At 62.1% G+C, this 21,810-nt stretch overlaps 1 protein-coding gene across 2 annotated transcripts; it reads right to left on the bottom strand.

Annotated features, from left to right (window-relative positions):
• Positions 1–336: 336 nt before the first annotated feature.
• RAPGEF3 (Rap guanine nucleotide exchange factor 3) lies at positions 337–15,745 on the bottom strand. 2 transcript variants are annotated; one of them, XM_075049522.1, is made up of 27 exons: positions 15,274–15,745; positions 10,039–10,092; positions 9,614–9,720; positions 9,318–9,439; positions 8,984–9,158; positions 8,639–8,723; positions 8,347–8,407; positions 8,018–8,094; positions 7,760–7,906; positions 7,471–7,580; positions 7,134–7,222; positions 6,440–6,518; positions 6,032–6,182; positions 5,852–5,934; positions 5,436–5,475; positions 5,211–5,292; positions 4,990–5,136; positions 4,765–4,862; positions 4,430–4,555; positions 4,163–4,344; positions 3,988–4,078; positions 3,515–3,565; positions 3,234–3,321; positions 3,020–3,084; positions 2,723–2,777; positions 2,561–2,632; positions 337–1,752 (listed from the first exon to the last, which is right to left on the bottom strand). In XM_075049522.1, exons 1-27 carry the CDS (start codon positions 15,583–15,585, stop codon positions 1,634–1,636), a joined length of 2,868 nt encoding a protein of 955 aa, XP_074905623.1. In that variant the 5' UTR covers positions 15,586–15,745; the 3' UTR covers positions 337–1,633. The 2 variants fall into 2 exon arrangements, 1 of the variants encoding a protein (XP_074905623.1); XR_012653345.1 differs by lacking the exon at positions 337–1,752 and having other exon boundaries at positions 2,616–2,632; positions 2,723–2,833.
• Between the last annotated feature and the right edge of the window lie 6,065 nt (positions 15,746–21,810).

Below are 21,810 nucleotides of genomic sequence, written 5' to 3'. Positions count from 1 at the left end.
ATTTCAAGGCTCCTTTGGTCCTTCAGGGCAAACATCCTGGGAAAGGTGACTGCGGGAAGTCTGGGCTGCTGGGTCCAGATGCCAAGGAATCGCCATCGCCTCTCTGCTTTGCCCTGGCACACATGCTGCTGGGACCATGCATGGGGCTGGAGTTAGAAACCTGGGAGATGCCAGGTGTCAAAACGTGGTCCCCATCGAGCACGGCCACCCACTGCCTTGCAGGGAACCACCAAGCCAGGCTTCGCATTGCGGGGCAACTGGTGGTCCTGGGATGGACGTGGTGCTGGGAGCTGCAAGGAACCCACATCCCATCTCTTAGCTGGCTGCACGGCTTGAAACATTATTTAGGTATGATGGGGACTTTTATTTTAAGCAACCCATTCATCTGCATGGCGAGACTGAAAAGAGCAATTAATGCAGCAGTGCTCTGGCCCCTCGTAGCCCAGCCGTACTTGGGGCAAGGCTGGGGGGGCTTTGGCTTGTGGCTCCGTGCTGTGGTTCCGTGGTGTCCCAGCTGGGGCATGGACCTGCCAGGGGCTGCGAGCCTCCCCCACACTGGTACCCTCCAAACGTGGGAGCTTTTAGGGGCTGCGATCTCCCCTGCACCCCGTAGCTTCATCCAGGCCTGCTCAGAGCGTTGGGAAGGTCATTGCTAAAACTCTTCTGTGCGCATACAGAGATGCTCTGGGTGGAGGGTTGGGGCTCCTCACCCCTGGGGTCTGTCAGCTCTGCCTCCTTCAAAGACATCGTCCCCAAACCCCTGCTCGTGGCCCAGCAGCAACCGGGCATGGGTTGGGAACCGCCAGAGCAGATCACCATCTCCACCACGAGGCCACCACAGCTTCCTTCCATGAGGGATGCTGTCCTGCTTCTGCGTCACGGCTGTACGTGGCTAGTCCTGCCCCCATCCATGTGGGGAAACTGAGGCACGGAGAAAGTTTGGCAGCATGGGCTGGTTTAAGCCCCAACAGTCCTGGGGAAGATCAAGATACCTCCCCTGTGGCTGCTGGGGTCACGCAGCTCCCAGAGGCCAGGACAGGGGACACAGCCAGCACCTCCCATGGGACACACAGGACAGAGGGAAGGGCACGTCCCCTCTGGGGCTGCCTGCAGGATCCGTGGGGCAGCATGAGCCAGACCCTGAGCTCAGCCTGGGTGTCTGCACCCCGTTGGAGACAGACGTGGCGTTCCCTGCTCATAGGGATGCTCTGGCTTGCGTCCCTCCAGGAGGATGGGGCATCTTCCAGCCTGGCACCTCCAGGGTGGGCAGCATCGGGGGGCAGCCAGGGCTCCTTCCTCCCCCCGGGGCCAGTGCAGGGAGTGAATCCAGGCTGCTGCATGGAGAAGAAAAGGGAGTGCAGCCTTGCATACAAAAATACCTCTATTGCTCACTCTGCTGTCCATGGCCCTCGCCTGCCCGCAGCCGACATGGGCTGCCGGCTGCCTTGCGGTGCCAGACCTGGTGCCCGCAGCCGGTGGCACGGCCGAGCAGAGGCTGCTCTCGGCTGGCTCCAACACAGCCCTGTGCCCAGTGCTACTGCGAGCAGAGCCACGGGGCTGCCCCCGCCACCGGCAGACAGGCTGCCGCATCCCTCCTCCGGTCCCCCTCCGGCCCTCCGGCCGTCCATCCCGGTCAGGACTCCAGGTCGTGGGAAAGCCGCAGCAGCTCCTTCTGGCTGTCGATGGCTTTCAGGTGCTGCAGGTACGCCCAGGTGGAGACGGGGCTTCGCACGCTCAGGGACTGCTCCGAGCCTGCCAGGGAGAGCTGAGATCAGGGCTGGGCTCACTGATCCCCCTCCATCGCCTCCGGCTCAACTTGCCAACCCTCTCCATCACCGCTGGCTCATTTCATGGATCCCCCTTCACTGCCTCTTGCTTGATGCACTGATCCGCTTCCACTGCTGCGGGCTTGGCTCAATCCCCTCCATCACCTCTAGCTTAGCTCATCGAACCTCTGTATGACCTCCAGCTTGGAGGATGCCTCTTTATCGCCTCTTGCTCAGCTCATGGATCCCCTCCATCACCTCTCCCCTGGCTCACAAATCCCCTTCCATCCCACCTCCATTGGCTGGTGGATCCCCTCCAACCCTTCTCCCTCAGCTCACGGATCCCTTCCATCACCTCCAGAAACCCACTGGAGCTGAAGGAGCAGGAGCAAGCGGGGACAGACTTGCTCCACGGGGCAATGCGATGCCCCAGCCTGCTCCCTAACAACTAGAGTGCTTCAGACACGCTGGAAGCACTCCGTGACGCTCTTCAGGACGAGGAGTTGCTGACTGGTGCCTCCAGCCAGCAGCGTGCAACCCACGGGCTTGCACCACTCAGCAGAGGGAGCTCAGCCTCCATCCCTGGGTACTCCGAGGCATCGACAGCATCTCGACCAGTTTTCACCCACTATGGCCAGGCTGATGCCCTCAGGATGTCCCCACAGGATTCCCTCCCCCCACGGACGGTGGGTGCACGCTCCCCCGGGCTGGCCTCATCCAGCTCCACGTAGCCCCGAGGGGTGGGGGTCTCCCAGCGCAGGAGTGGGGGACGGATGGGCGAACCCCAGACGTACATGTGGAGATCCTGACGGCCTTGGGGTCCTCTGGCCGGTGCGGGGAGCGATTTCGCAGCGGGGAGAGCGGAGCTGGGTGCAGACAGAGAGCAGGAGCTCAGCCCCATCCCAAAGGAGCGCCGGTGCCCAGCCCCATCCTTGCCCCCACCCGGGAACACTCACCATGCGCGTGGCCCCGGCAGCGCTGCAGGACACGCACGGTCTTTGCCATCATGTGCTGTGGGCAATGCACAAAGGTCACTTGCTGTCACCTGGCCCCATTTTGCTCCCAGGCTGGTAAAACACAGTCCCCTCTGGCTTCAGCGGCGGCTGCGGCTGCCCCGTGCCCCCCAGGGATCCTGGCTGCCGGGGGGTCTGCGCTAATGCCGCGGGGATGCTCTGGATCTGCATCCCAGGGGATGGGGGGACAGCAGGTCCCCTAAAGTGGGGGTCCGGGGGGAGCCAACCCGCCCCACTCACCATCTTCTCAAAGTTGATGAGGTTCTCGGCCAGCGTGCGATTGCCCTCGTGGATGAACGTCATGTCTGGGGAGGGGGATTTAGGGATCAGATTTGGCTTCCTGCTCCCTGGGGAGGGCTGGATGTATCCAAAGGGATCCCCGCCACCCCAGCCCAACCCATTCCCACCGGCACCCCCAGCAAAAGCCGGCCAGCTTCCAAGCTGAGGTACCCACCTTTGAGGAGAAGGGGCACGAAGGGGATGATGGGGGGGCTCAGCTTGGCGACGGCCAGGCGATAGACCCTGTGGTTCCACGACGGGTCCTGGGGACGGAGCGGGACCTCAGCACGGGGCAGGCAGGGGACACAGCCCTGGCTGCTGCCTGCCACGGGTGCAGGGGAAAAAAGTGGGGGGGGCCACTGCTTCCACGGCACCCCTGTGATTTTGCAGCTTTTGGGAAGCAGAGGCAAACCCTACCGGGAAGGGGGATAAGGGGAGGGAAGGGGCTGCGCTCACCAGCATCCGCTCCAGCACCGAATGCAGCTTCCGGATCTTGTGGGGCAACCTCTGCACAGAAAGAGGGTCACCGGTGCCGGCACCCCGGCTTTCCCACCCCCAGAGACCCCCTCCAGTTCTCCCAGAACCTCCTGCTTTCCACCCGCCTCATTCCACCTCCGTGGGCTCTGCAACACCGCCCGCTCCGGGTGCCCGTGAGCAATATGTTCGGAGCCCGTTGCCATTCCAGTATGGGGTATTTTGGCCCCTGCCCAGGTCTAGTCAGACCCAGGGGCTGATCCTGGCCCCCTGCCCGGTGGGAAATGCGCTCCCTGCCCTTAGCAGCTCCCTTGCTCAGAGCTTATGGGTGCAGGGTCTGCCTGGACCCCAGCACCCGGGCCACCCTTGCCTGCTGCCCAAGCCAGGGGACCCCGATCCATCACTGCAGACCACGGGGGACCTCGCAGGGCTGGCAGCAGCCCGGAGGCGGTTACCTCCCACGTCTTGGCCAGGCGGCTGACGGCCGTGTTGCTCACACCAAACATCACCGCGAAGAAGGAATTCAGGTTCTTCTGCTCCTTGAGGCTGCAGGCGGGGACAGAGTCAGGCGAGAAGGTCGCCACCGGCTCCGTCCTCGCAGGAGCGGGATGCGGGCGGTGAGGCACTCACTGTGCAGCCAGCTTGATGAACTTGCGGAGGAGCTGGGCTCGCCTGCCCACCTCGGGGCAGAGGCACAGCTCCGTGGCCACCCAGTACTGCAGCTCGTTGAAGCGCCGCATGACCCGCTCCAGGTTGGCCGTGGTCACCTCGTGAAACTTCTGCGGCCCGACGATGTAGTGGATCATTTCCACCTGCGAAGCCCAAGGCGGCAGCTGAGGGGGATCCCGAAAGCCACCCCGGAGGCGTCTCCCGCTGCAGTCTGGGCGCTGGCCCTACCTGGTGGATGCTCTTGAAGAGGTTCCAGTCGTAGTCGGTGAGGTGGCTGGCCAGGTCCTTGGAGCTGATGAGGTCCAGGGTCTCTGAGGAGCCGACATGGGGTCCCAGCTGCTCGGGGTGGGGGGTCTGTGCGCAGGAGAGGACGCCTGACCCCTCCTGCCGTTAGCCGCCGCAGCAGGGAGGGCAACGCCAGCCCCTTCCCCAGGGGGGAGAGGAGCAGGGAGGGACGGACACCCCCAACCCTGAGCTGCTATGGAAGCACTGCAGCCCCAAACCCCGCTCAGGGGGCCAGCCCGGTGCTGCCCATCCTGGCGACCCCCCCACCCGGTGCTCACCAGGCTGCCCAGCTCCTCCACGCTCACGGCGAAGAGCCTCTCGTTGAGCCCCAGCGCTGTGAACACCCCCACGGCATCCAGCTGCAGCCCCACTTTATCTGCGGGAGAGAGGACGGTCGGTGCCGGGATGGAGAAAGGGCCAGATCCTGGCTGGGCACGGGGCAACTGTCACCGTGGCGCAGTGGCAGCCCACGCACGGTGGCATCCCTGGGAGAGCCCGCTCACCTCCGGCCGAATTCACCTTCACCAGGATGTGCTCCCCATCCCGGCCGAGCCGGGGGGCGAGGGACCGCAAGACGTCCCGCACCGAGGCGTTGACGGGCAGCACCGTGATCAGGCACGAATGGTCCGGTCTGTAGATCTCGTAGGGCACTACGGCGGGGGGGAGAGGGCTTTAGTGTCCCAGCTGCTGGGGAGGGGACAGTCCCCACCGTGAGCGGCCATACCTTTGTCCTGGGCTCTTAAGGCACAGCTGCTGTTCAAAATTGCCTCCTCCTGGCTTGTGAGCCAGTTCCCCGAGCTCCGAGCCTGCGGCCAAGGTGGAAGAGAGCAGGGAGCATGCCTCCCCACCGGCCACCCCTCCTGCCGGGGGTCCCCAGAGGGCAGGGGTGACCCAGCTTTCCACTACCCCCCCCCCCCCATCCCTGGCACCCCCCCAGGGCCACCCCTACCTTGGGCTGGGGAGAAACGCTGCCGTCTCCGTTCTCCAGCCTGCAGAGAGAGGAGCAAGACGGTGTTAGAGCCCCGCAGCCCACATCTGCGCTGGAGACAGAACCGGGTCCTGCGGCCCCCAAGCTCCCCCCGAGCATCCCTGCCCCACAGGGGAGTCCTGGCAGCGTTTGACACCCTCCCTGGGGCTGGGAAAATCCCACGCTGGGGACAAGGTGGCCTGAGAGCTGCTGGCATCCCCCCAGCCTTGGCAATCATTGCTTCGTTGGCTGAAAGCTCAGCACCATGAAAAGTACAAACTCCCCCCCCGGGTACGAGGGGTGCAGGACCCAGGGACATGGGCATCAGCAGTGGCATGGGGGGGCAGACCCAGGGTCTGTTTTGGATGGATATGTCCCTCCTTCCCTGGGGGACTCACGCTCGGGGCCGCCGGCGGTCCTGTGCTTGCTCCTGGACCAGCCCACCCAGGCGAGGGTCCCGGCTCGCCAGGTCCGCCAGGTTCTGTGGGAGGAAGATGCCTCAGCGGTCAGCGTGGGGTGGTCACAGCCAGACCCCCCTGGGGACATTCTCCCCCCCCTCTCCGCCCCACTCCTGGTACCTGCAGCAGAGCCGTGGTGCTGCGGTCGCCCTGCAGCAGCCGCCCGTAGAGCAGCACCCACTGGCTCACCAGCCTCAGGATCTTCCGCCGCTTGTGCAGGGAATAGGTGGCCTTCTCCTGCTCCGAGCCCTCCAGGGGCTCCGCGCGGAAACTGGGACCAGTCAAGGGCACCAACACGGTTGGTGGGGAGCAGGTGGGGACCCCCGTACGTGTGCAACCAGGATAGGATGGGAGATAGGGGTATGCCCTGTGCCCAAGAGCCTGGGGGATTTGGGGGTCCCCTGGCCAACCCCCGAGGTCCCACCAGGGTGACAGGGACCAAGCTGAACGTTCTGGTGCCTGGAAGGGGGCGATGCATCACGTAGGATGGAACCCGGTCCCCCCCCAAATCCAGCCGCAGAAGGATATTGGTGCAGCAGAGCTCTGCAGAGCTGCGAGGTCGGCATGAACACGGTGTAAGTCAGCAGGAAATCCCCCAGCAGTGTATCTGCAAGAGATCAGGCCACCATCATTCACCCTTCGTGGTGTCCAGCAGGTTGGGGACAGCCAGGATCACAGCCAGGCAGTGGGGCTGACTGAGAAAGGGTCAGCCGTGCCCTGCGTGGGGTTGCCCTGTGGTCTCCCCCACCACGGTGACCATGCTCATTGCAGGTAATTTTTTTGCTCCTAAACACCATGGAGAGGGCTGGCAAGGTTGCAGGCTTTGGAGGATGAAGGAAAATTAAATCACTTTTAGTGCAGCCCTCGCAGTGAGTTAACTCCAACACAGCCGGTGATGAGGGCAGCACGGCAGCTCTGATTTTTTACCCACTGGGGACATCTCCTGGTTCCCGTCTCACCCGGTTTTGCTCCTCTCCAGAGGCAGAGGGAGGTGGCGGGATGTGGGAGAGGAGACGCTTTCAGCCCTGGAGCTGCCTCTCTCTCCCAGTCCCAACGGGGCATTTTAGGATGAGAGGAGAAGCTTTTTGGGGTTGAACACTGGGAATAAGGCAGCCCCACTCGGTGCTGGTCCCTCCACTGGCACCCTGTCCGTAGCCCCCTGCCCATCTCAGAGTGGCTCTGGGACACGGTCCCCAAAGCAGGGAGGAGATCCCCCACCTACCCATGGGGTCATAGAGCGTGGCATCGAGCCTCATGAACTCCAGCAGATGCTCCAGGATTTTCTCCGGCGTCCCAGCCATCACAAAGTACCTGGTGGGCAGAGCACCGGCCACATCAGGGAAGCGGCACCCCAGCTCTGGGCTTGGCCACCATGCCGGGCCACCCAACACGAGTGGTCAGCATGGCCTGGCATCCCCGTTTCCCCTCCAGGGACACGGTCCTCCCAGTAGACTCCTCCAAGGGAAGCCAGAAAGCAGCAGAGGAGGCAGGGGGACAGGCAGCATCGGCTTTGGCTGTATTTATGGCTGCAAGGAGGGATGGGGACAGGCTGCTGTCACCTGCTGCTCCGTGCCGTGGCTGACTGGCTGCTGCCACCCTGCAGGTTCTTCTGCAGGACGAGCACCACCTTCCCGTGCTCCTTCAGGCGCATGGTGTTGGCCTCCACATCCTAGGGAGAAAAACCAGCCATCAGCCCAGCTCGGATCCATCACGCAACGCCTGGCTGGCTGGTTGCACCCCAAACCCCCATATTGGCACGCAGAAGAGCATCCTCCCCTCCAAACACCACGGAGAGGGTGCGTGGTGCATCCCGGCTCGGACCCGGCGCCGTGTGAGCCCCCTGATCACCTTGAGGATGTGGTTGAAGTCCTGCTTGTCCACGCGGAGGAAGTGGCAGTTGTCCTCTCGCAGGATGATGGTGGCCGCGCGGGGCGCGTCGTTCACCAGCGCCAGCTGCCCAAAGTCGTCCCCCTCGTGCAGGGTGGCCACCAAACCCTGGGTCGGGGGGAGCAAGGATGGTAAGGGATGGGGTGGGAGCCCCCGTCCCTGCTGGGGGACAGTGACATGGGGTGTCCGGAGACCCTCGCTGTGCAGGGACGCACCTACCTTGCCATGGGTGACCACGTTCACCGAGCCCTTCCAGATGATGTACCACGATGTGCCTTTGTCTCCTTGGCTGAACACTGCAGGGGAAACGGCAGCATCCAGCAGTTGAAGAGGGGGAGCCCCAAGCATCCCTCTTCAGCCCCCCCGTCCTGAGCTCCCAGCCCAGGCGAACGCAGCGAGTGCTCCGGTCCCCTCCATCCCTAGTCCACGAAGAGACATCAGGAGCATCCACACTGATGGCAAAGGCTCCAGCCATCCTCCCCGGGCTGGGGACTTTTTCCTGGGGGACCGGCCGGCCCTGCACGGCTCCTGGGGCACACGATACTCACACACGGTGCCTGCTCTCTGGTGCGACTCGAACATCAGCACGGACGCCAGCTCCCGCTTCACCTGCGGCAAGAGGGTCACCTGCCATTAGGGTCACCCCAGCCCGGAGCTGAGCGAGGAGGGGACACGCATGGGCACAGGGGACAAGGTGGGAAGGGTGCCCAGGGATGCTCAGAGAGGGCCGGGAGAGGATGCCCAGGTGGGAAGCGGTGGGATGCAGGAGGATTTGGGGACCAGGAGCAGGTTAGGGAGGACATACACGCTGTGGGGGAAGCAGGGCACAGCCACACTCACCGAGTTGGAGAGATGAGCCACAGCTTTGATGTGGAGGAGCTCCTCAAATATGAGCTCCAGCTCATCCTCTGTGCGCTGGGCAGGCCTGGGAGGGGAGCGGGGCGTGAGCAGCCATCTGTACCCCCTCTGCCCACCCCGTCCCGGGGCACAGACACCCCTCTCCAGGCATGGACACCCCTGCCCTGGCCGGGCAGCCTCTTTCTCCACCCCATATGACAGTCGTGGAAGAGATGCTCAGGTCACCCCATCCACAGCAGCCCCTTTGGTGCTCCAGACCCCCATGGAGCGGGGTCAAAATGAGCCCCATGTCCCCCCCTGGCCCCTGGGGAGCACCCAGTCACTCACGGCTTGCGCAGGGCCATGGTGAGCAGCGCGTCGGGACCCAGCTGGGCCAGGAAGGCCAGTGCCTCCAGCAGCTCCTCCGCATCCCGAAGCACAGTGCTGGGCTCGGGGCTCAGCTCCAGCTCGGCAAAACGGTAAAACTGGGTGTCCTTGTCCTGAAAATGCCACTCCTGCTTCACTGCGGGGAGGGGAGAGCGCCATGAGCTCGGCCGTGCACCCACGAGAGACCCACTGGGTACCGCGTGCACCCATGGGAGACCCCAGCATCACCCAGTGCACCCATCTCGCCTCGCGAGACCCCACCGCCGCGCGGGGGGCTGCCACCGCCCACCCTCACCGTGTGTCAGGACTCCTCCATCCACCAGCACCTGGCAGATGCCGATGGCTTGGCTGCGCGTCTGGACGGCGAGCCCGGCGCTCAGCAGCCAGTCCACCAGCTCTTTCCCGGAGCAGCACTGCCTGCAAGGGGAGAGGGTGTGAGAATCGCCCCCGAAACGGAGCTGCGGCACCCGGCACCCCGGGGGAACCCCTCCCTGGGATGGGCAGGAGAAGTCCTGCTGTCCTCGGAGGGCTGCCGGGGTCCTCGGCGGCCCGCGGTGCCCCCCAGCGTGGCAGGGGTGCCGGGCGTCCCACCTGTGATGCCGCAGGTGATGCTTGTGGTCCCGGATGAGGCCAGGGCGGGTGCTGGTGAGGTGGATGAAGAGGAGCTTCCCGGCTCGCCAGATCTTCTCCGAGGATGCCTGGGGATGGGAAGGGATTATACGGCTTGCAGGGGAAGCGGGGAGGGCGCGGGTGGCATACCTCGCACGGTCAACTGTGCCCCCAACGCCTTGCCAAGGTGCGAAACACCCGCACGCCCACCCCAGCACCCCGGGATCTCCATCACCCACCCCTGGGAATGACTGAGCCCAAGGGATCGAGCAGCCCAGAGCCGAGCCGAGGACTCCATGGAATGGGGGTGCTCTGGCCCCCCACCCCTCACTGCCTTCAAGGCATGTTTCTCCACCCCCCCGCCCTCCCCAAACTCATGTCCTTGTGGGTTTTCCCAGCCCACCCACCTGGGTAAGGCTGTGTCCGTAGTCCAGGGTGGATTCAGTGTCCAAAAGTGGGGTCTGGAAAAAACAAAAAGAAGGGGGTTGGTGGCTGGGTGGGCTCTGCCATGGCCCCCCCTCATCCCACACCCCCCAGGGGAGCTCCTGCCTCCCCCAAGGCACAGTTCATCCTCAGCTCTTTACCAGGCGAGGAGGCAAACATCCCTGCATGCTCACCAGCACCGATCTCCTAAAACCACGGCAAAGCCTTTACTCTGCCCCATCTTGCTGAAAACACACGTGTGTACCGGGGACCGAACCCCCAGCAACCCCCCGCGGTTATGTTTAACTTCAGAAAGGGAAGTGCATTCAAATAAGGGAGCTGGGAGATAAAAGAAGGAAGTGAAAAGTAAAATCTTTGCAAACAGGGATCAAAGACATCGTATTTGAGACATGGAGCTTGCCACTGGAGGAGACGGACTTCAGAAAGACCTGGGGAAGCTGGCACAGCCTCAGGGGAGGGAGAGATGTCTAAAGCCTGGGGGGTTTCCTTCAGCTTTGAAGCTGGGACCAAACAAAGAGGACAGAAAAGATCCCAAACTCCGCCAGGTTACAGGAACAACCCAAGAAAGACTTGGAGAGCTGGAGGATCAGCTTGCAGAGGACACCAAGGACAGGACCCATGGCCAGCCTGTCCCACGGCAGACGATGGGGAGCAAGAGTTCTTGCAGATGACGAGGGTGGCAGAGAGCCGAGGAGCACATGCCCAAACCCTTCCCTGCAGGCAATGTGTCCGGGGACTGGTCTCAAATAACAGCACGGCCAGAAAAACTTATCCAATAAATCCCGAAAAATCAGCTGTAATAAACCGTCGGGACGCGAGGTCCCTGGTGCCCAGAGGAGCACGGCAGCCGAATTGCTATGGGTGATGTGTAACCTCGTGCTTCCCTTGGTACTGAAGGGCTGGTGAATATGAAGCTGTTTTTCCAAAGGATTTTAGGGGAGATCCTGGAAACAATGGATCAGCAAGGCAAAAAGTCACTGAGCACATGCTGGGTATGGAGAAACAGCAGCGGGTAAAATTCAATAGGGACATGCCTAAAATAAAGCGTATTAGAAGAAAACAAGCCCAAATTTCCCTCGCTTGTGGTCAGAGGCTCTGAGCTCAAGCAGGAGCCCGTGGCGGCGACTGACAATGTGAACTCAGGCCTCGACAGCTGTAAAAAAATGCAAATAGTGGGATGGGTGTCAGTAGGAAGAGAGCAAAATAGGAAACCTCACTGATCCACAGCACAGCTGGTTCACCGGCAATTCAGTATTCCCTTAGCCTAAAGTGCAAAACCACTCCCTTTGGGGATGGAAAACCCCCATCACCCACCAACTTTTTGCTCTATTTAACTTAAATCCGCACGTGGTGAGTTGATCCAATGCTGTTTTCTAAACTGGCTCCTCTTTAATGCCTTCACTGTTTACCGATCCTAAAATAGCATCCCCCTTTTTGGCCCGGGGAGTCCCTCCCGGAGCGATCCGTCATCAGAGCATCAGGAATAGCTGGGGACCGATTCCCTTAGCAGCACACGCTGCGGTCTGAGCCGCGGCCCCGCAGCGGGTCCCCGCTCTCCGGGATGGACCGGCTGCCGACAACCACGGCACAACCCGGCATCGGGTTCAGCTCCGCCGGGAGCGATGCCGATCCCTGCCGGGCTACGCTTGAGTCCTCAGCTTCTCCACGACCACTCATCCCGTTGGATATTCCCCATCAGCAGGTGCTTTTTAGACCTTGTGTTCATTTTTTCTCCCAGGTTTTTTCCCCTGGGGAGGGGTTGCTCCAGGGAAAAGCAGAGCAACGCAGGGATGAGCCATTACCCACCCCAGCTGCAGCCCTAATCCCGGTGCAAAGCCGGCCGCGCTCCCATCCAGGTGCTGCCCAGAGGGATGAGGGCTTCCGCATGGCCATGGCCCTGAATAAACAACCTTTCATCTCGGCTTCTCTGCTGCATAAATCATGGGCTGGGGGAAGCTGAGAGCACCCGTCAGACCTGTTCTCCACGCGCTGCCCTGGCCGAGGCAGTTAATGCACTTTGAGCATTAACCCCGAGACGGGGTGAGGGCCATCCTTCCTTGGGGTGTCTTCACCTGCACGGGGGTCATCTGGAGGGGAAGTTTTTGTGGTCCCCCCTGTTTATTTCTGGCTGTAAGGGGTCTGCAGCACTCCGGGCTGGCCGTGGAGGTGGTGGGCACTCGAAACACGGTGTCTTCTGGGCCAGATCCTCCTCAGATCTGCTGGCTCTGGGCTGGCTGGGAAGGTTTGAGCAACCCCAGCAAGAAGGACGGTCCGGATGAAAGCCTCAATTAAGGAAGCCAAGGGGAGGAGTAATTAGCTGCAGAAACCTTCCTTGCAAATGAATTCAAGGACAAACCCACCTACCAGGAGCTGAGGGGAAACCAAAAAGCCCTGGCACCTCCTGGCCCAGGCAGGAGGGTGATGGAGGTGGACACCCGGTGGGTGCTCAGGTGGGTGCTCTGCCCTGCGCTGCCTGCTTGCCCGTCCCAAACCCTGCCTGCTTACACCCTGCCCGGTTCAGGCTGCTCCCTCATTTCCTCCAGCCCTTTCCATACCCCCAGGGCTTCCCCATCCTCCTCTGGCCAGCCCGGATGGCTCGAGCAACCAACCTGCCCCCAGCAGTTTGCAACTGGTGTAGGAGAGATTTGGGGAGCGGATGGAAAACAAGCAGCTCAGCGAACGCAGCAGGTCCCTGGGGACGCTCCCGACCCGGCCACGCTGCCGCTGAGGCTGGGACACCGTGACTTACTCATTCTGCAAACTTTCCTGAGCCTCGTGACCGCCCCGTGGAACAGGAAACGCACCGGCAATTGCAGAGCAAATGTTTGCAAATAGGAGCCAGGCTGTGGCCAGAGCGTGGAGCTACGTCCCGTGGGACCTGGAGGTCCATGTCACCCCCTTGGGTGCAAGCAAAATCTGCTCCAGTCCCCAAACAGCCTTTTCTGTCATCCTGTAAGTGAGGTCTGTCCTTGAGGCAGGGAGCCAGGACGTGCCATGGTCCGGCTCCAAGCTGCGCTCACAAGGACACTGAAGGAGACTGAGAAAAACCCTGCCTAAGGACGAGTGCTCGGAGCGATTTCTCCCTCCTGGGGTTTTCTCATTGCCAGACCAGGTCTGAACCACATGCAAAAATCTCATGGCTGGCCCCAAAAACCCTTTCCTGAAGCATCCTTGCTCCCCAGCTCCTAGGTCCAGACCCACAGGATGCCCTCCCCACCCTCACCCCTTGCCTAATTGTCACAGCAACACAGCTGCCATCTCCAAACAGCTTCCTAAGGAGTTGCCTCTTTCCATCTTCCTGCTTATGGGACACGCGGCTGCTGAGATCCTGCCTGTCTCCAGAAATCCGGCAGCGGCGGGCGGCCGGCCAAGGTCGGCAGCGACCGTTCCGCGCTCACGCGCCGCTTTTGTTTGGAATCCCAAGGAAAACAACAGGAGTTATTTCAGGCTTTACGGCTCCGGAGAAAGTCCTCGCCCATCCGCAGCCTCAAAAGACACGGCAGCCAGCCAGGGGTTTGCTGCCCCCCCCGGGAGCCTCGTCGGGGAGGGGGGCTTGGGGGACCCGCTCTGTCCCATCCGTCCTCTCCAGGGACGCAGTGACAGCCGGCACGATGGCACTTGTACTCTGGGAAGGGTGAAGGACGGAGCTGCTTGGGGACACCGGGCTGTGATATCCCACTGATGCCAGCGAACGGGAGCCTGGGCTGGAGCCTCGTAGCAAGGAGCAGAGCTGGAAGGGATTTGCTGGCACTGGGATCAGGCAAACAGGTCCCCAGGAGGAATGAGATGGAGCCAGGATGCGAGGAGGAGCTTCCAGGAGCCGTAGGCTTGCAGCGACGGGGACAAGGGACAATATTGCTGCTCCAGGGCACAGCCAGACGGTTCCCTGCCATTCACCTCTCCCATACCTGCCCCGAGGAATGGGTGCGCTGGGAGTACCTGCAAAAAGTGGGGAAAACACCCCCTTTCCCTGCAAAGATCACATCCATTCCCCTCAAATGGCCCGTGGTTGTCCCCATGCACAGGGAGCTACCTGGGGAGGGGACACTCCTGCCACACTGCACGTGCCACTGTGCTGCCAGATTTTTTCAGATTTATCCTAGTCTGGCAGTTTAGCACAGTAATGCTCCAGCCTGCTGCTCTCCCGAGTTCCCTGGCTTTTTGCCACTTAAAAAAACCCTCCCAAGAATTCAGTTCCTAAGAGTACTGGGGAGAAAAAAATCAGGAAAAAGGGGAAAAGAGAAGAAAGCTTTCTTATTTGTGAAGGAGCTTGCATGCTGCATAGAAATGCTGAAAGGGGGGTTGTTGCCTTGAAGTAATTTCACTTCTTTCCTTAAAAATGTTTGTTTCGGGTCAAGCAGTGTGGGAAGGGGAAAGTCACAAAGCTCAGCTGGGGCAGGTGAACAGGCTCCGGGGTCATCTCCCAGCCCAGAGGGGACAGAGAAGAGACCCAGAGCGGGGACCGGGTGCCTTTTGCACCCCAGGGACCCCCAAGAGACCAGCAGCTCCTGGCCAGGGGACAGCACGGACCCAGGCAGGGAGGACGTGATGCCGAGCACCGTCCCGCCGCCAAGCGATAAGTTTCTCTTGTCGAAACACCGTGACCTGGCAGGGAGGGAACGTTTTGAACCCCGCGTGTTGCAGGGCCGCAGGGAAGATCTTTCCTGTTCACACGCTCGGGGTTGGGGTGCGCTGCCCGGCCGCCGTGTGCCGGAGCACAATAGCACCGGGCTCATTTCATGCCTGGTTGCCAGCTCTGCCTAGAGAAGGGGTTAGGGCGGGCGGCTGCGAAAATACGCTCCCTGCACGCCTCGCCTCGCTCCCTGCACGCTTCGCCTCGCAGGCAGCAAACACGAGGGGGGAGCAGGGCTCGGGTCACAGATCAGCTGGGAAAGCAGGGAAGGGCCCAGCCCTGCCCTGCAAAGTCCTGCTTAGGAAACGGGGCTGGAGGCAGCCATAAACCCGGGGGACCCCGCTTGGCCCTTGCAGGGGCTTCACCGAACCCCCCCCCCCGCCCCGGACCCGTTCCCCGAAACCCTGCGGCCGGCTACGCGCAGACCCCCGGTGCAAGGAGGGATGCTGAGGGGGGCGGAGGGGGCAGCTGGCTGTAAAGGGGGTTCCTCGGTTTGGGGACCGTCCCCTGGGGTCTCTCGGGGTTGGGGGGGTTCCGTCCCCCTCCCGCCCGACCCCTCACTCACCCAGCGGATGCCCTGGATGCGGGGCAGGCTGCTCCCCTCGCCCTCCAGCCGGATCTCGTAGCTTGAGCTCCGGAATAAGTGCATCTTCTTGAGGAGCCCCGAAAGCCGGTTCCCGTCAGTCCCGGGTCCCCCGGGGGGCGGCGGTGACGAAGGCGGGGGGAGACGAGAAGACGAAGGCGGAGGGGAACGAACGGCACCGATCCCCGGCTCCAGCCCGGTTCGTCGCGTTCTTTGCCGGCTCCGGGCTACCGGCACCGATCCCGGGTCCCTCCTCGCCGCCTCCCCGCCCGCTCCGGTTCCACGCACCTTCATGCGGCGGCGGGGGCGGCGGTGGGGGGGGGCGAAGCCATCGCGGCCGCAGCCCGGTGCTGCTCCGGCTGCGGCGGAGGCTCCGCGGGGGCCGTTCGGGACGGGACGGGACGGGACGGGCCGGGACGAGCCGGGACGGGCTCGGTGCCGCCGCCGCCGCCGCCGCCGCGCCGGGCTGGGCGCGCCCCGCCCCCGAGCGGGCTGGGACCGGGAACGGGGGGGGCACAGGGCGCACCCCGCCCGAAACCCCTCCCCGGGGTCCCACGGTCCGACATCCCCCCCCACACACACACCCCCCCGGCCTCCGGATCGGGACCCTCTGTCCTTTTGGGGACACCCCCCCCGGCCTTCGGATCGGGACCCTCTGTCCTTTTGGGGACACCCCCCTCCGGATCGGGACCCTCTGTCCTTTTGGGGACACCACCACCCACTCCCCTGCCCTCCAGATTGGGACCCTCTGTCCTTTTGGGGACACCCTGTCTCCGGATCGGGACCCTCTGTCCTTTTGGGGACACCCTGTCTCCAGATCGGGACTCTCTGTCCTTTTGGGGACACACTCCCCACCCCTCCCTCACTCAGGATGGGGACCCTCTGTCCTTTTGGGGACATCCTCCCCACCCCCACCCCACTCAGGATTGGGACCCTCTGTCCTTTTGGGGACACCCACCATCTGTATCGGGACCCTCTGTCCTTTTGGGGATACCCCTCCCTGCCCCCCGGATTGGGACCCTCTGTCCATTTGGGAACACCCCTCCTCCGGATCGGGACCCTCTGTCCTTTTGGGGACACCACCACCCACCCCCCCACCCTGTGGATCGGGCCCCTCTGTCCTTTTGGGGACACCCTGTCTCCGGATCGGGACCCTCTGTCCTTTTGGGGACACAACCACCCACTCCCCTGCCCCCCGGATTGGGACCAGAGGTCCTTTTGGGGACACCCCCCCTCCGGATTGGGACTCTCTGTCCTTTTGGGGACAACACCCCCCACTCCTCCACCCTGTGGATCAGGACCCTCTGTCCTTTTGGGGACACTCCACCCTCCGTATCAGGACCCTCTGTCCTTTTGGGGACACCACCCCCCCACACACCCTCTGGATTGGGACCCTCTGTCATTTTGGGGACACCCCTTCCGCTTCCCTGCCCACCGGATCGGGCCCCTCTGTCCTTTTGGGGACACCCTCCTCCTCCCCATCCTGACCATCTTCGGGGGGGACAGCCCGGAGGCCCACCCGTGGGAGCCCCCATCCAGCCTGAGCCCTGCACGTCCCCCTGGGACCCCAGACCCTGGGCATCGGGGGTGCCTCCAGGAGCCCCTGCCCTTCCCCTGAGCACCCCACCGAGACCCCAGGGATTGGGGAATCACAGGGAACCCCCTGCTCTGGCCAGTCCTGCAGGGCCCAGCCTGGTGGGGGGAGATCGGGGCACAGAGGTGCTGGAAACTGGGAGGCGTTTTGTACTGGGGAGGTGGCCCCAAGCCTCGGACCAGGGAGGACAGAGGAGCGGACCTGGAGCGTGGCCCAGAGGTCCTGGGAGAGCTTTTGGCTAAAAAGAAAGGGTTTTCTGCCAAAAGGAGCTTTTACTTTTGAAATAACCCCTATTTTTTGAATTAAAAAAAAAAAAAGATTTAAAAATGTATATATTTAAATAAGCCCCCACCCCAAGCGGCGAAGTGATGAGAAATGTCAGCTGGATACAAGTAGTTTGGATGGGCATCCCTGGCGCACCCCTGCTTCCTTTCTTGATCAGGCACCCCAGGGACTTCGGGGGTCACACCAGGCTCCCCAGGACTGTCGCTCCCCAGGGCCACCCCACGTGAGCCTGGGGAGATAGGATCTCTCAGCGTGGCCTTGGGCAAATCCTTGAGCAGCCGTGCAGGCCGGGGACAGCAATCCTTCCTCCCACCGTCTGCTTCGCCCGCGAGCACTCGGAGGCAGAAAAGGCATTTTCCTGGAGACCTTGAGGCTCTGGGCTCCGCTGCGGCCGGGGATCACAACAACCACCCACGCACGATTACGGCGCTGAAGAGTCTCCCGCCGAGATCTGTCACCACTTCCACCGTGCCCGGAGTCTGCTCTCGTGTGCGGTTATTTGGTCCAGGATCTCCAAGCCAAAGCAGGGGAGCTGCTGCATAACCATCCTCTGTGCAAATCCCTCCCAGGATCTTGCTAAAAGTCTCCCAGCCCCTTTCACCGGTAACCCAGTATGGCCACTGGTCCCAGCTGGGCAGGGAGAGACGGAGCAATGCAGGGGCTGGATGAGGCCGGGCACTGCCTGGAAAACACTTCGACGAGTGGCATTTAAAACGCACGGTGGAGGAGCTCCCCATCCCGTAGCGCTGCTGGTCCAGTTTCCCAGCTGAGGCCCCACAGACAAAGCGAGACGTGGGTGGGTTGGATGGAGGCGGCGTGACCTGGGGACTTGGGACGCTGTAGAAACGGGCGCAAAAGTTCCCCTTCGATTATTCTGCTGCAAAAGATGCATCTTCCGCAGCCCTGTCTTGAAGCCTGGCACGGCGGGGTGCATGCGCAGAACGTGCCCGGGAGGTGCAGGCTCCTCCTGGCCCTTCTCACGAGGTGTTTTCTGTATTTACAACTTTAAATATATTCCCCTTTCCCAGGAAACCACCAGTGCCAAAAGCTTTTCCCCTCTCAGCCCTGGACCGAGCCCCATGCTGCAGGCGCAGACGGTAGAGGGGTCGTGATGTAGAGGTGGTGGGACGGGGTCACCCCAAAATACGGATGCGAGTGCTGTGCCAGCACCTTGTCCCAGCGAGCCGGGGCTTCTCGCTTCGAGTCCCAGCTTGTCCTGTGGAGTTTTGCGTGCAGCTCCGCTGCCTGCGTGTGCATCTGCCTGCGTGTGCATCTCCTCCACCCACGTGTGCATCTCTCCCGGGCCGCACCGAGGGCCCTGGGAGGGCTCCCAAGCTGTCATTTCCCAGGCATCCATCCGCTCTGGGTGGCATTGGGTTTGCGACATGCACAAACTTTACGCTAAATGAAACTGGGCTCCCAGCGCGGTGTTTTGCAGCCCCTCCCAACCCCTGCAGCCCTTTATAAAGGAAACCTCCCTGGCCGCAGCCAGCTCTTGCCGCAGCCCGAAGGGGGTCGTGGAAAGAGAATTTCACACCGGCCAAGGCAGCTCGGAGTTCAAGCAAACTCCCTCCTGCTCGGCTGGCTGTCGCCGGCTGGCAAAGCCCATCTGGGATCGAGTCTTGAGAGCTGCTCCTGCTCTCAAGGAGCTGGTGCTGTGATAGAAACGCTCCCGGGGCAGCGGGCCAGGATACGGCCTCGCTGCCGCGCCGAGGGAGGATGCTGGCTCGGCCGCTGCAGGGAGGAACCTTTGGAAAGTTCCCCGGCCTGATGGAAAGTGCTCTGGGCTGCCTCGCGCTTTGCACATCAAGGATTCGCTCACCTTTGACAGGCCCCCGGATCTCTGCTGACATGGGCGAGGGATCCCTGCCTTGCACAGACATGCCCCCCCCATGCAAATGAGAGCCAATTAAGAGAAGGAGGAAGAGGTCTGAGGAAGGCAGGAGGCTCTTGGAGCGGCGTTTCCCCGGGGGAGCCCCACCCGAGCGGCTGCGTGCGGATGCAGCACAACACGCCAAGGACGTGACACCTGCCTTGGCCCCACCAAGGACCGCGGGTGGTTCCTCTCCCTCTCCCTGCATCTTGGCTGATGCTTCCACCACCCCAGTCCCCCCCCATCCCACCCCACCCCACCCCATCCCATCCCATCCCACCCCATCCCAGTTTAGACCCAGAGATGAAGGGTGCCCCGTCACCCTCGCCAAAGAGCTCTGCCTGCCCCTTTGCCACCGTCTCCTTGCTTCCTCCCACCCTGCATTCCTGGGAACGGCTCCCAGCCCCGGCGCAGTTTAGAAAACTTTCCAAGATCGTGGCTGGTGCAGCTTTTTCTGGCAGGGAATGGTGCGGAGCGGCCCCGCTCGCTCGGCAAGCAGGACGGTGCATGAGGAGCCGGGGTGGCAATCCTCCGCACGGACCCCACAGCCGCTGTGTGCTGTGGGTGCTGCTGGAGGTCTGAATCCCCTGGGAAATCGGGCTTTAGCATCCCACCACGGGCCAGTGTGTGGTCCAGCATCTCCAGGGATGGCAGCTCTGGAAACCCTGAAGTGGCTCCATCCAGCTCAGTGTCCTGTCTGTACTGGCCCAGTAAGATGCTTTAGGGATGGGGTGTGAGAGCATCACGCAGCAGTGCTGTATAATATAGCCCGCCGGAGCCAGCGACGTACGGCACAGGGGTATCGCTGAGCTATGCGGGATGTCACTCATCCGATGGCAGAGCTCTCCGGACCAGCGATGACCAGCGTGGGATCCCAATTGTGGAGAAACCCAGCATCCAACAACCCCGGCTGCTGCTGCTGCACCCGTGCACTTCTCCTGCAGCTTTTCCAGGTTCAAACTAGGTGCAGGAATGCCGGAGGATTGCTGCCGTGCAGCAACCGTGCGCCCAGCCAACGCGCCGGGTCACCGGCTCCGGCCGCAGGGACACGTTTCCAACAGGCTGCACCAGCTGCCCGAGTCTGGTTAGCTCCGAGCAGAGAGCTCCTGCCTTGCCATAAAATGCAAACAGAGCAGCTCTGCTTTATCTAACTCTTTATCGCTGTATTTAACTTGCTCATTTTATCTGCACTTGAATAATAATTAATCTCCCGGAGCAGGCAGGCCTGGCCCCGTGGAAATGCGCCTTTCGTGCGGAGCGTGTTCGGCTTATGGGACCTGCTGGAGCCAGGTGACTTTGCTAAGGGAGAGTTTTCAGCTGCTGCTCCCAGATCTTTCCCAGTGAGACTGGTAGTGCTGGCGTCAGTGCAAACGGCTGCTTGACCCCTCAAATCTCATCAGTGCTCAGGTCTTCAGTGGCACGGGCTGGGAGCGATGCACGCCCCTTAACAAAATCCTCCAGGCTTTGATCCATGTGTTTCAGGACTCAGATAATTCATAAGAACAGCTGTTATCGCCCATGATTTGGCCAAAAAAAAAAAAAAAAAAAAAAGATTCCCATTTTCATGGGGAGTTCAAGGCACGAATGATTTAGTGTTGCTTTGTCACCTCCCATCTCCCCGTGATTTACTGCCCGGCAGCGGTGCCCCCGGCGCGGGTACCTCAGCCCTGACGGGCAGGCTGAGTCCCCCCTCGCAATGCTGGAGCCAAGGGCTCGCGGCTGCCGGTCGCCTCCCCATTGTTCGTTAGCACAAATCACTAATTTCAAGGCTGCTGACACGCACCCGCCTCCCCCCATCACCAAGGGACCGCGGTGGCAGCTACCCGGAGCCAAGTCTCCGGCAAGATGTGTTTGTTCCCTGGGAGATGAGAAGCTCTCCGAGGTCTGGGAGTTCGCGGACAGCGTTCCCGCTCGGCATCTCTACAATAAACCCCATCAGCGGGATTGGGAAACCTTTCCTGGCCCCTTCCCAGGGGCTGTAAATCAGAGCAGGGCTTGCAAGGTGACGGACAGGGCTGGCGTTTGCTCCCCGGGGCTCGCTGCAGCCCCGGTTACCCATCTCCCTCCCTTTGGTGGTGGAATCGGCAGCGGGGCTGGAGGCAGCGGCCGTATTTTGTGGTCGTTTCCCTGGTTGACGGACTCGGCATTCCCAGGGCGAGTGCCCAGACGTTGCCTACAGCTTGAAGCTTTAAATAGCCGAGTATAAATAAAGGTGGCAGCAGAAATAGGCTGTCCTGGGGCGATGCTGTGGACTGGGCGAAAGTAATGGGCGGCAGGTAAAATTGGGGGGGTGGGGGGGTGCTGCCGTGGGGTTGGGGTGCAGCTCTGCCAAGGGGGAGGGTCCCCCTGAGCCCCCAACCGTGCCTGCACCGGGGGCTGCTGCTTCGGTGGGGACCGCTGGCAGCTCGGACCCCTCAAGCCCACCCCAAAAACCTCGCCAGGAGTTTTCTGGGGTGTTTTCCCAGCTTTTCCCCTTCTGCCTGCAAGATCTCTGAAGCCAATTGAAAGCCCCCTCCATCTCCAGGCTCCTCTCGGGCTCTTTCGTAAATCAAATTGGGGATAAAATAGCATTCCAGGAACGCAGCGGGCCGGCCCCAGCTTTCTGTGGGAAAAACAGCAAATGCACAGTGTCAGCACTGAATAAAGCTCGTGAGATGTCAGGCTAATGCTCTTTATAGCTCCAGGGCTGGCCTTTCCCACCGAGGACCGGGTACCCACGCCGGCCGGCAGCTCCCGGGGGGACTCCCCCTGCGTGCGGTGGAACCGT

Source organism: Buteo buteo, chromosome 17 (assembly GCF_964188355.1).
Source record: "Buteo buteo chromosome 17, bButBut1.hap1.1, whole genome shotgun sequence".
Taxonomy (NCBI): domain Eukaryota; kingdom Metazoa; phylum Chordata; class Aves; order Accipitriformes; family Accipitridae; genus Buteo; species Buteo buteo.
Note: the sequence above shows the minus strand (reverse complement) of the source record. Positions and strands in the feature narration are given on the sequence as shown.

What these genes read in the sequence shown, in the direction of transcription:
- RAPGEF3 (XM_075049522.1), bottom strand. Translation starts at nt 15,585, where the DNA reads ATGAAGGTGCGTGGAACCGGAGCGGGCGGGGAGGCGGCGAGGAGGGAC. An exon ending in GCGTTTCTCCCCAGCCCAAG is followed by an intron (nt 5,293 to 5,435) that starts GTAGGGGTGGCC and finishes CCTTGGCCGCAG; the next exon opens with GCTCGGAGCTCGGGGAACTG. An exon ending in GGCCGTCAGGATCTCCACAT is followed by an intron (nt 1,753 to 2,560) that starts GTACGTCTGGGG and finishes TCTCCCTGGCAG; the next exon opens with GCTCGGAGCAGTCCCTGAGC.